This window comes from Cinclus cinclus, chromosome 16 (assembly GCF_963662255.1).
Source record: "Cinclus cinclus chromosome 16, bCinCin1.1, whole genome shotgun sequence".
Classification (NCBI taxonomy): domain Eukaryota; kingdom Metazoa; phylum Chordata; class Aves; order Passeriformes; family Cinclidae; genus Cinclus; species Cinclus cinclus.
In genome coordinates, this window is record NC_085061.1 from 12,304,975 (window position 1) to 12,317,942 (window position 12,968).

At 50.5% G+C, this 12,968-nt stretch overlaps 1 protein-coding gene across 8 annotated transcripts in view; it reads left to right on the forward strand.

Moving 5' to 3' along the window:
* Positions 1–9,538: 9,538 nt before the first annotated feature.
* Positions 9,539–12,968, forward strand: part of CREBBP (CREB binding protein) — a 96,055-nt gene continuing 92,625 nt past the window's right edge. For all 8 annotated transcript variants that reach the window (XM_062503785.1, XM_062503786.1, XM_062503791.1 and 5 more), the window contains exon 1: positions 9,539–9,934. In XM_062503785.1, coding sequence (XP_062359769.1) covers positions 9,850–9,934 — 85 coding nt within the window. In that variant the 5' untranslated portion in view covers positions 9,539–9,849. The remainder of the gene's footprint in view (positions 9,935–12,968) is intronic.

Genomic DNA, 12,968 nt, shown 5'->3' on the forward strand with positions numbered 1-12,968 from the left:
CTGCTCCAGCATGATGATGATGGGACCTCCAGGCTGGGTGATTGAGAGCTGATCTGCCTCTACTTCCCTGGTAAGCACAAGGCTGGGATAAGATTATATGGGGTGGAAGAAAAGCAGGGAAAAAAAGGACTTTCTCAATTTAACACCTAATGTGCCGTTGGCTTAAGATAGGAAGAAAAGCAACCTCAGCTGATCTAAGAATGAAGCACAGAGCACATTGACAGCCAAACCATGAAACTCCATACCACTGGAATTAACAACCATGCCCAAGGTGGACAACTTGGGATGAAAAGTTAATCCTGATTTCATTAGAGACAGCATTGTAACAGCAGAACTGTGGAGTCACAAGTCACAGAGTGAGATGCCACCAAGGCCTTGCAGTGTGTCAAGTCTTGCAGGAATGGATAGAAGTGTAACAGAAATCATCTGTCTCATGCTTCAAAGGATGGAGCAATATCCTGAGAGAGCTAGGGAAGGTTTCTCTGTCCACCCAATGAGGTATTTGGCCTTGAGGAGCTCAGGCAAGTATATCATGTCCAACCAAGGACAAAAAACCCAAACAAATTAAAATGCATCCAGACTCATGTGCAGGTATGTTAAAAGAGCTTCCTGACCTTTACAGGGATTGTTTTATTCCCTGGAGCATCACATTTTATTACTCTTGCCTTCTACATAATTTATCATACAAAAATATTATTTTGGCTATAAAATTATTTGCCTTCATTTAAGCTCTGCAATAGTATTTAACTTTCTGGTCCTTTTTGAAACTAATTTCCCCAGGCAAATTGCATCTTGTTCTTGCCATTAATGTCACAGGATGGGACACCACAGCTGGGGGTGATAATTTCTTTGATAACCTTGAAAGCAACAGAATAGAGCACCTCATTGGAATCGTTCTCTCACAGGTTTTCCAGAGGAAACGATCTGTTTTCCCTGTGTTGATTATCACCACCATCTCAGTCATTTTTCTGCCCTGCTGTGATCCCCTTAATCTGAACAGGGTGCCCAGAGAAGCTGTGGCTGCCCCTGGGCCCCTGGAAGTGTCCAAGGACAGGTTGGATGGGGCTTGGAGCAGCCTGGGACATTGGAAGGTGTCCCTGCCCATGGCAGAGGGTGGAACAAGAGGGTCTTCAAAGTCCCTTCCAAACCAGTCTGTCATTCCATATTTCCATGAGCTAGAAGTCATAATGACAATAATTAGTTCTACTTTCACCTGAACCCATTATTTAGAAGCTTGTGCAAACTTACAGTGAAATGTGATTAATGCTGAAAAAAGGTTTTCCAGCTAAAGCCCTCATTTTGTTTGGGAGAAACTCTGGACTGAGTCACCAGGAAAGGTTTGGGTTTAGCTCTGTGCTGGGCACCCCAAGTAATGCCAGGCATGATTCAGGCAGCCAAAACAGGGTGATAGGAAGGATACAAGGTGCATCCAACTGGGATGCATGAGAGATGCATTTAGCTGCCCAAGGAGCTGCCTGAGAGAACCACAGGGCTGGAGAAATAGCGGAGCCTTTGAACTGGTTGTTGCCATAACAAGAAAAATAAAGAATTTGGTTTGAATCAAGCATGTGAAAAACTTGCTGAAGGGAAGGTGAGTGAATTGGTGTGTTTTAGTCATGTCGTCCTTTCTTACTCCCTTTATTTTCCTAGTTCTGGAGGTAAAACTCTTTAAAGTTTTGTTCACACAGCAGGGAAATTAGGTGTTTTCACTGTCAATTAATAAATCTGAAGGTTTCAATGCTTTCCAAATTCTGAAAGCTGAAACTTTGGGAGGTTTTCTGAATACTTACTGAAGCCCTGATCACACCAGTGTTACCACAGATGGCAAAGTTTTCCACAAACAGCTTATCTGCTAGAAAAAGGGTGAAAAGAGTCGTCATCATCATCATCCAGCTTGTGGGGCAATGTGGGGCTGGGCCAGTCCCACTTCCTGCTGGTCTCAAACCAGTGAGCATTGAGCTTCAAGCTCCTGTGGAAGTTGCTCTTTTTTTACCCAAAACAAGGAAAGAACTCTTGTGGTGTGGGAATAGCAAGGCTGGAGGCACAAACAGGCAGTTAATGTATTCCCCTTGTCAACCCAGCTCAATGCCCTCCCTGCCCTGATGAATATTGAAGAATTTCATACAAATTGGAACTGGTTCAGCAGGACAGTTCTCCAAGACACAGCCCAGAAAGGCTTCCTGGTCACCGCTGGGGGCTCTTTCCTCCATGGGAGGAGTGCACAGACTGCAGAAAGAAATTCTTCCTTGTGAGGATGGAGAGGCCCTGGCACAGGTTTGCCCAGAGAAGCTGTGGCTGCCCCATCCCTGGAAGTGTCCAATACCAGGCTGGACAGGGCTTGGAACAGCCTGGGTTAGTGGAAGGTGTCCCTGCCCATGGCACAGGGTTGGAACAAAGGGGCTCTAAGGTCCCTTCCCACCCAAACCATTCTGGGATTCTATGACTGCACATGGCAGTCCCAGAGCAAGGACAGGGCAGCTGCCTGAGTCTGTACATTCGCCAATAACCTGGGCACAGTTAACTCCTGGAGTCTAATGCACAGGGTGAGGGACCTGTCTGCCACCTAAATCCAAAACATTTCACAGCTGGCTTTTAACTCAGCAGAGAGAGAGGCTGACACTGCAGAAGAGATTGGGGTTGCTCTTTGGATGACTATGGGAGTTCAGCAGAGTCTCTGATGAAAAATAAAGCTTTTCAAGAGTTGTGAGGACTTGGATCCACAGCAAAAAGCTTAAAGGCTGGTTTGGGAGCCAGGATTAACACTGAGAAGGTACAGAAAATTTCCCAGGAATGAAGCTCCTTGAGATAACTAAGTCTTGCATTAAAGCTGTATATGATAGCAAGAAGAGAAGAGGGACAAGCATGGCTGAAGGGAGCAGGAGCAATTGAAGAGACATACTCTTGTGGCTGTCTCGACCAACCAGGACAAAGGCAGAGCAGGGAAAATTGCCACCAGTGTCCCCATGGCCTGGCTTGACAGTGGCTCAGCAGAGTTTTGCACACAGGTGACGAACAGGATGGTGGTGAGACTGTGGGCTTGGCCAGAGTTTCCTTGGGAACACCAGATTTTGCTGCAGCAAAAGAAAGGACTATCAGCCAGAACACAAGGAGGGCATTTCCAAATGTCAACTCACTTACGTGAAGTCACTGCATTGCTGTGAGCATTGTTATTGATTAGAAGAAAATGCAAGCTATATGTAGAGACAGAAAAAAAAAAATTATGAGATTTATAGTAATGAATTACTTCCACAAAAGACATATGCAGTGTGTCCAAGCAGGTTAATAAATGCTTGGATGGCATTGAATTGAAAGGAGCAATGCTTAGTGTGGTCAAAAGTGCTGAGCACTGGATTACAGATCATAGCACAGTGTTGTTTGGAAGGGACCTTAAACCTTATTTCATTCTACCCCTCTGCCACAGGCAGGGACACCTTCCACCAGACCAGGCTGCTCCAAGTCCCATCCAACCTGACCTCGGATACTTCCAGGGATTCAGAGGCAGACACAGCTTCTCTGGGCACCCTGTGCCAGGGCCTCACCAACCTCACAGGGAGGATTTTTTTCTTAATACCTAAGCTAAACCTACTCTCAATTTGAACCCATTCCCCCTTGTCCTGTCACTACATGCTCTTGTAAATAGTCTTGCCCATCCTTCCTTCCAGTTCTCTGTAGATACTGGAAGATCTTGTCTCTGTGATGCCGTCATGGAATGAGCAGAGGACAGAAATGGGATGGGAGGAATCTGGAGACACCTTTCAAGGGATGAGGAATCACCCAATCCCTTAGATTTGAAGATGCTGACAGACCACTTCTCTGAGTGTGTGGAGGGAACAGAATGAATGGAGGGAAACACCAGCCCTGGTGGGAAGGATGAGGTCTTGCTCCAAGCTAGGAGTTCAGGCAAGAGATGGAGCCTGCGGTGAATTTGGCAGAGGGAGTGTGAGCAGTGCTCATGTCTGAGCTCACAGCTCAGCCCCCAGGGTCAGACTGTGCTTCTGGGATTCAGCTCGTGCCAAGCTGTGAGTGACAGCACCTGAAGAACTTGTGAATGCCCCCTCCTACTGATGGTGCAATGGGAAGGCCACATCTTTAACTGGGGGACAAGGCAGGGACGTGGGAAACACTGAAATCTTCCTATCTCAAGTGCCCAGAGAATATCTATGGGCATCCTGCCTTTCTCTGTGCTCAGGGAAGAGATCTTTCACCACAGTCTGCAGGGAAAACAATGTTCAGTGTCTTTATTTGGGCCCACGTTGGCTGAAGCCACACATAAACCACTAATTGCAACTGCTAAAAGGGAGCTGGTAGATGTGAAATTTGCCCAGATTATCCAGATTACTACTTTATGAGTAGAAATATGATTTTCAAACTGACTGTGGGGCAGGTTGCAAGCTGGTGTCAGAGATGAGAAACCATAATGTAGCAGAGCTCAAAGATAGACATTTTTTGTAGCAGTTTACTTTAAAATAAAGCAAATGGACTGTTGTGTCTCAGACAAAGTCTGAGATTTGTCAAGCAACAACCTAGAGAGAGAGCACAAAGATTGATACAGATTTTTCTTAATAGTTTGTCAGGCATGGCAAAGTTACAGGCATCTCCAGCAAAAAGGCCTCACATTTGGGACTTAAGAAGGAAGGACCCCTCAGAGTGACAGATTCAGTTATGCTGATGACAGAAGACTCTGTTTTTCCTGAACTGCTACTCTTGCTTTGGTGAGATAGCCTCAGCCATTATCTGGGGGATTGCTCCACATCAGAGTTAGATGGTCCTGACAGATGATGGGCAGGATTTTGAGCAATTCACAGAAAAGTCCAACTCTGCATCCAGTCCCCACTAGACTCTATTCAACAAATAGGTAGGAAATGGCTTTACATTAATGAATACTTACTGAAAAGGAGAGCAGAATCTGATCTGACTGGTGCTTGTGGGATATCACCCACAGAATATGTTTAGCCACCTGCAAATACTCTTTCTGCATGAAGTGAAGTAAGGAGACCCTTTGGGATATGTGTCAGGCTCTGTAGCCCAAGGAGCCAAGGGTTTGCAGAAGTTCATGGACACACAGCTAAAGACAAAACAGTGCTGTGATTGCGGTCCCTGGGTTACCACCACTTCCTGAACACCACGGAATTCACACACACAGTGAAAATCAGAAGCCAGAAACAACAGTTATTTCACATAAAATTGCTCCACAATCCCATGAGTGCAGGGTGTGTGTAAACTGACTTGCCTGGAGAAAGAATAGGCAGCACCTTCTGCAGTGGGTGGCAGGAGAGGAGGCAACAGGCTTTGGGCTTTTCTTCCATACTGGAACAGCTTTGGCAGCACATGAAGATGAAACACGAGGTGCTGGGGTATAACATTACCAAGAGAAACAGACCCCCATTTCCAATGAGAACTCCTCTGGTGGTGCCACAGTGACTACAAGTTACAGGGCAGAGCTCCTCAGAAGTTATTCAAACACTGCTAATTGTTTGGCTGTAAGCTTTTGAGGTCACAAGCTATAGAAATGATTCTTCCATGTTTTGGGTGGGGAAGGAAGGTAGGATCTCAGGAACTGTGTCTTTAAGCAGCTTAGTTCTGGAGACAGGAAGTCTGGCAATGGGCTGCAGCAGTGCAGATTTTATTATGCAATTTCTTTTGGAACTAGTCCCTAAATAAAGGAGTTATCCATTAAGCACCTGCTTCACCCTCCCTCCTGAGCACTGCAAATGAAGGCCTCAGGAATCCTTTCAAGGGTTTACCCATCAGCTGGGGAGCAGGGAGCCATGCACTGGGGTCCAGACTGGGAATATTGATGTATTTGATTATAGAGTGTCTTTCAAAGAGCTTCTCTTCATTAAATCCTCCTACTCTGTTTGAGCTTATTTCATATTTGGCATTACCAAGTCTTGCAATACTGATACCAAAGGGCTGTGTTACCCCAAGCTACTCCTAGGCTTTCAGGGTATTTAATCATAGCACTCTTTTCAGGGGCAGTGGACAACAGCCAAGGTCTTCTTCTCCCTCCTGCCATTAACCCAGGGTTGTTCTGATCCCGTGGCAGGGGCAGCTGGGGCCATCGTAAGGGGACATTGCAGCACACAGAAGCTGCAGGACACAGCAGCAGTAGGATCCTCCTCCTCTGCCCCTACTGCCTGGGGTAAAGGATTCCCTCCCTCCACAGCACCTCCTTTCCCTCCCACTCTGTTCCTTCACAGCCCCGCTCCGACTTCACCGATGTGGCAAGCCTGCCACGGGCTAAAAAGACAGAGGAGTTCTCCCAGCTAATCATGGCCTCCATATATCCTCTGCTTTTCCCCCCATTCCCAACAGTGGGTACATGGTATTTCCCTCAGGGGCACCACCACAGCAGCTCCTGTCACAGCACTGGGGCTGTCAGGGCCCGTGGCTCAGTGGCTGTGTGGTCAGGGATGCAGTACTGGTGCAACACGGGTGTGTTGCCCAGCACTAGGCAGCATGAACCTCCTCTGGAGATGGACAGTAGCTGTAGGACTGCTCAGGATCTGTCCCCAGTGGTAAATCTCCATCCTGACTTTATCCTGGAGCTGCAGAGTTAGGGCTGCAGCAGGGAAGGGGGTCATGAGGGGAGCAAAGTGCTATGGAGGGCTCCTGGTGTCAGCCACTCCAGCATACCCATAAGTGACGTAATTGTAGAACCACAGACTTGTTTGGGTTTGAGGGACTTCAAACACCAGCTCATTCCACCTCCCTGCCATGGGCAGGGACACCTTCCACTAGCTGAGGTTTCCCAGGCTGTAATGGCAAAAGAACAAAGAGTGATCTAAGATGAAGCTCAAAATACACCAATAAAACTTGTTACAAAGTTGAAGCATTGTGAGGACACTGTGAAGAAGACACTGCTGTCCTCGGCTGTGCCTTAGAGTCTGACCTGACTCCCACCCCTCACCTCCAACAGCAAAACGTTTTCCTTTAACCTAAACTGGGATAAATGCTTTATACCACAGTAAAATGCTGCTGTACAAGAGCTGCTGCTTTTACATCCGTGAGGGACCAAACCCTGTCCCACACTGAAACATCCTGAAACAGATGGGAGCTCACTGCTTTTGAAGGAAACTAAAGCAGGCATAGCCCTTACTTGTGTAACTAATGAGTAATACAGTGATAGAAGCAGAGGCCTGTCAGAGACCTCCACGTGATTACAGCCAGACCTCAGCAAGGACAGGCACCATGTAAATAAACACAGAATTTGCAAGTAAATGTAATGAAATTCATGTAAATGTAGAAGTAAATGTAATGAATTCGAGTTTTGCAGTAAACAAAAGGCAGACGTACTCTTTGCAAAGGAATCTGTCATTATAGATCTCCTTTTAACCAATAAATTCTTGCTGCTGAATCCATCTCAGCTTATGGAGCTCATCAACGCATCCTTAGAATTGTGTCCAGCCTTCTCCAAGCTTCTTCTCCCATTGCGGCTGCCCTTGGAGGACATTCCAACATGAAGGTGATGAAAACAGCCCCAAGCAACCAGTTTGGGTACAAGGAGCTCTGCTGCCACACACGTCACCGGGGCTTATAGGACCTGATTCTCAGGTTGGGAACCAGTATGGAAATCCATGGAGGTGTGTGAGCTCTGGTCTTCTAAACTTGTTTTGGGCTGGGGAAGTCTGTCTAGACAGAGCAGAAAGTGTTTGTAAAGTGAGGCTGGGTTTGATGCTGGTGCCTGAGAGTGGGTGAGCTCCAACAGGACACTTGCCCTTGTGTGTGGCTGCTCTGAGGACATGAGGGCACTGAGAGAGAGCTTGGGAGGGGATGTTGTGAGGGAGATGTTGAGAGGGAACGTCCACAGTGGGACTGAGAGAGGAAACTGCAGGGGGTGACTGAGAGGGGACACTCTGAGGGGGACATTGAGAGAGATCATCTCTGTGGGACTGAGTGGAAGTTGAGAGGCAACTGAGGGGAAACTGAGAAAGGAGACTGTGAGGGGGATGGCTGTGAGGGGGGGCATTGAGAGGGGACATCCATAGTGAGACTGAGAAGGCAGACTGGAAATGTCACTGGGAGGGACTGATGGGAGTCTAAGAGGGAAAACTGAGGACGACTGAGGCAGAGACTGAGAGGGGACATCCATGGTGGGATTGAGAGGAGAGACTGGGGTGGGGGCTCTGAGGAGTGCAAGGGGAGAAAAGACTGTGAGGGGCCATTGAGCCATCCATGGTGGGACTGAAAGGGGAGATTGTGGGGGTGACTCTGAAAGGACTGATAGGGAAAAGGGGAGATTGTGGGAAGACTTGGAGGGGACACTGTGAGGGGGGTACTGCAACATCTGAGGAGTCAGAGGGGGGACTCTGGGGGGAAAGGCTGGTGAATGATTGAGGTGAGGGCTCTGAGGGGAGACTCTGAAGGGCCAATGAGCCGTCCATGGTGGGACTGCTAGGGGAGATTGTGGGGGTCACTGTGGGGGGAAAAGCGGGACTGTGGGGAGACTTGTAGGGGTCACTGTGAGGGGAGCACTGAGACATCACTGGTGCAACTGAGGGGACAGTGTGGGGGACGCTGTGAGGGGAGGAACAGACATCTGAGGGGAGTCGGAACATTGCGAGGGGACAGCTCTGGGGTCCTGGGGTCCTGTCTCCTCCCCGACAGGAGCAAACAGCAAAGACCGAGGCGAGGACTTTGGGGGGGGGGGGGGGGGGGGAGGGGGAGAAAAGCAGTCTGAGGGGACTGAAGGAAGACTATGAGAGGGCACCGAGAGGAGGCACCTGAGACATCTGAGGGGAGACGGGGAGGGGACGCTATGAAGGGGTGCTGCGGGGGGAGCAAAGAAGGGAGACCGAGGCGGTAGCGAAGCGCACCGAGGAGGGGCACGGCTGCGGAGAGCGAGCGTACGGCACCCTAGAGCACCGTGTGTGGAGCGGGGTCGCCGCCCGACCCTCGCCCGCCACCCCCCGCCGTCCCCTAGCCCCTCAGCGGAGCAACTGAGGACGGCGCCGGGCGCTTCCGGCGCCGCGCGCGCCTTTCCGGCAGGGCGGGGCCGCGCGGCGAGCGCGGTGACGCAGCGCGCAGGCCCCGCCCCCGCCCCGCCCCCGAGGGCTCTGGAAAAGAGAAGAGAAAAAAAAACTTTTTTTTTTAATTGAGGAATCAACAGCCGCCATCTTGTCGCGGAGCCGGAGCGCGGCGCGGGCGGAGCGGGCCGGGCCGGGCCGGGCCGGGGCAGCGGGGCCGCCCCGCCGCCGCACGGGGCAGCCGCGCCGAGCGCCGCCGACGCGCACAGGGGGCTCGAGCCAGCGGGGCGCAGCCGCCCGGAGCCAACCGACCGCCGCCGCCGCCACCGGGAGCCGCCGCCGCCGCCGCGCCGCGCTCATTGTTTTGGGGCGTTTTTGGGGGGTCGGCGCGTTTTTCCGCTTTTTGGTGATATTTTTTCCTTTTTTTTAATTTTTGTTCCCCCCCCCCCGCTCCCTTCTCTTTTCCTCCCCCCCCCCCCCCCCCCCCCTCCTCCCTCCCCTACCTCGGCCGCGGGCGGGCGGCGGGCGGGGGCCGGGGCGAAGCCGCCGCCGCGGAGGGGAGGGGACGGGGCGAGGCGAGGGGAGCGTGTGGGGGGGCGGAATGCGCCCCGAGTGACGGCCTGAGCCGCCATCCGGGCACCGCGGCGGGGGGAGCGCCCGGGAGGAGCGCGGCCGGCAGGGAGGGGGCGCTGGGCCCTTCGCTCCCCGCCCCGAGCCCTCCTCCCTGCGGCCTGCGGCGGCCCGGCATGGGGGAGCGGGGGCGGCCGGCCGGGCACTGAGCGGCGCTGTTGGGTTCCCGTGCGGCGGAGGAGCGGGGACAGCGAGCTCGGCCCCCCCCGAGCACCCCCCGGCAACGATCACCGGCTCCGCCGCTTCGGCCACCATGGCGGAGAACTTACTCGACGGGCCGCCCAACCCCAAGCGAGCCAAGCTCAACTCGCCGGGCTTCTCCGCCAGCGATAGCACAGGTAAGGCCGCGGGGGTGGCTCGGGCGGGGCTCTACGGCGGTTCTCTCCCCCCCCAACCCCCCCCCGCCCCTACCGCCCCGCCGGAGGGGGGGCCTGGGGGGACCGCCCGCCCTGCCGCGGTTCCTGGCGGGGATGGGTTGGGCCTCCTGCAGTCGAAGTTACCGGGCGGGACCCGTACGCCGAGTACCGTCCCGGCTATAAACTGCGGTTAGAAAGAGGCGTTTATTTGAGTTGGGTTTCCCTTCTTTTCCTTCATCATCTTCATTTTTAGTGTCTCGGTTTGGGTGATGGGGGTGCACAGGTGAGTGGGGTGCGGGTAGGGAAGTAGAAGGGCAAGGCATGGGCAGCACCGACCATCCTGCTTGTTGTACAGTCACAGAACGGTTCGGGTTGGAAGGGACCTTAAAGCCTGTCTTGTTCCATCTCTGCCAAGGAGAGCACCTTCCACTACCCAGGTTGCTCCAAGCTCCGTCCAGCCTGGCCTTGGACGCTTCCAGGGATGGGGCAGCCGCAGCTTCTCTGGGCACCCTGTCCCAGGGCCTCACTACCGTCAAAGGAAGGAATTTCTCCCTGACACCGAATCTAAATCTACCCTCTTGTAAGGGTAGTTGAGGTTTCTATCTACTCCTTAAACCCCACAGATTACCCACAACTAATAGCGCTATACAGGCTTTTTCACTGCGCCCCTGTGTGAGACACACTACGGAATAAAAACTCCTTAGTAGCTTTTTAGTCATGGAATGATTTGGGTTGGAAAGTACCTTGAAGACCATCTAGTTCTACCCTCCAGTTAATGCTTCGTGCTTTTTTTTTTTACCTCCCAACCTGTGACCGAGGCATTTAAGGCATTTGGCTTAAACTGTTGCAAGCATTTTTCCTTTAAACCCCAGACAATTTCCAGATAATTGAAGTTGTGGGGTTGCTCGTATGCCGAAATGCTCGGCAGCCTGGTGGTCACTGCGAATTGTCTGTGCTGTGCAGTGTTTCTCGAGTGCCTTTTTCTTCAATTTTGATGGGTTTGTAGATAGTAAAACGCATCAAAATGTCTCGTTTCCAGCCAGCATGTGCTCGTTGTAAATATACACGTGTGTGCACAAGAGCATGTGTGCCTTGTCCGGCCTCTCCCGATGTTCCAACTCTTCCAATCCCTGAAAGAGTGGTTTCAGAAGAACACGAAGTCTGTTGGACTTGAATTTTTGCTTTCAGAGATTAATGAATCTTGTGGAAGGGATAGTGATAAGTTAATCATGCTATGCCTGCTGTGTTTTCATAGACTGAAAAAAAAAATATTACTATAATTGAGTTGATAAATTCTGTGGGTTTTTTTGTCTTGCCCAATCTACATTTGGCAACAGTTTACAGATTAAGGGTTTTTAATGGAAACCTTTGCTTCTCAGCCTGCAAATAAATGAAATCAGCAAGAAAGAAACAGTATCGAACAAGAATTGTCAGAGTGAGGTGTTCTGAGATCTTGTGAATGAGCCGTGTTAATCCCTTTTATGTGGAAGCACTGGAATATATGGAAGGCTGATACACAAGTTGCTGCGAAATGCTCTTTGTAACTTAGGACAAATACAGTTTACAGTTCTTTGATTCTTCAGCGAGACATTTTAGACTCTTCTGGGAGCCAGTGTCTTGGTTTGTGTTTTTTTTTTTTTTTCTTTCTTCTTTTTTGAAGTTCACTTGGGCTGTTCTGGAATGCTTCAGTCTTAATTGCGTCCTGTTCAGCAAGTTCTCGTGTGTCTCGGGGAGCTCTGTATGGTGCTGGATGTGTGAACTCCAGCATCTGCAGAAAGTTCTGTGGAGCTCAGAGGGCTGGGAGGCACTGGGATGGCAAACACCAACTTGTATTCTGGACAAGTGTGTCCTTGGAGTTCTGTCATCGTCCTGGTGTTCCATAGGCAAAAGTACCTGTCTGCCAAGGGTGCGGGTTATGTTTGTGCGCTTAAAGAGAGGGTTGTTTTTACGAAAAGCATTTCTAGGTTTGTTGCCAGCAGTTAATGCTGCTTGCTGAAGGATTGCTGAAGTTTTCTGTGCATTGTGGCAGGCTATACAGAGTTTGAGTAGTGATTGCTGTCAAACGCCTGCTCCTGGAACTAGACCAGGCTGCTCCCTGGTGCTGCGGTTTAACTGGGAAAGTTCTGTTGCAACCTGGGAAGTGGCCTTTGTGTTCGGGAGAGCCTGGGGAGATGGGTCTGAGACTTTTGTCCTGGATGAGCAGCGAGTTGAACAGAATTCTGTTCTGTTGAACAGAATTGTAATGACAGTGGCAGCCCCGCTCTGGAGGGTGCTGTGGCTGCCATAAAGGGGACGTGCTTTCACAGCTGCCGTGTTGGGCCTGGCTCAACAGTTCGGCTCAAGCCTGCAAATGCTTACACCCGAGGCTCTGATGGCAGGCCTGAACACTGGGCAGAAAGCAACTGCTCTCCTCCTTGTTTATATTTCTGTTGATTCTTTGATGCGGTGATGTTAAGCAACTCCTTTTGTCGGGGTAAGTTTTAGCTGCCTTTAATCTTTCTGACAAAAATAGCTCCTCAGCTTACCGGGGCAAAGTTTGTGTCGTCGAAATTGGTCTGCTTACCTTCTGAAAATACAGCCTTTTCTGTTGCACCTAGGCAGCTAAATCCACTGTCTGATCTTGCAGAAGGGCACAGAGATGAAAGGATAACAGAAATGGGTGCTGTGACCATCGTTAAGTTTCCCTGTAGTCCCATTTTGCAGTTGCCCCGCTGCTCTTTGTATCAATAAGGAAGGTTAAGACTCCTGGCTGGTAACTTTGCTTGCTATTGCTGTGCCATATTGAACGAGCTGACTTCTGTGGTAAAATGTCCGTGGGAAAGATTTTTCCTTGTCTAGCCAGGTAGGAGTAGGGCTTTTGTCTAATTACTGCTTTATTGGATACACAGGTGTTTTCATACCTAAACATTTGTCTCCTCTGTGGCTGTTGTGAGATGTTCTCATCCAGCAACACAGAGTAAATAAGGGACTCCTATAAAAAGTAGAATTACATTAACTTTGCTTATGGCAGTGTGTT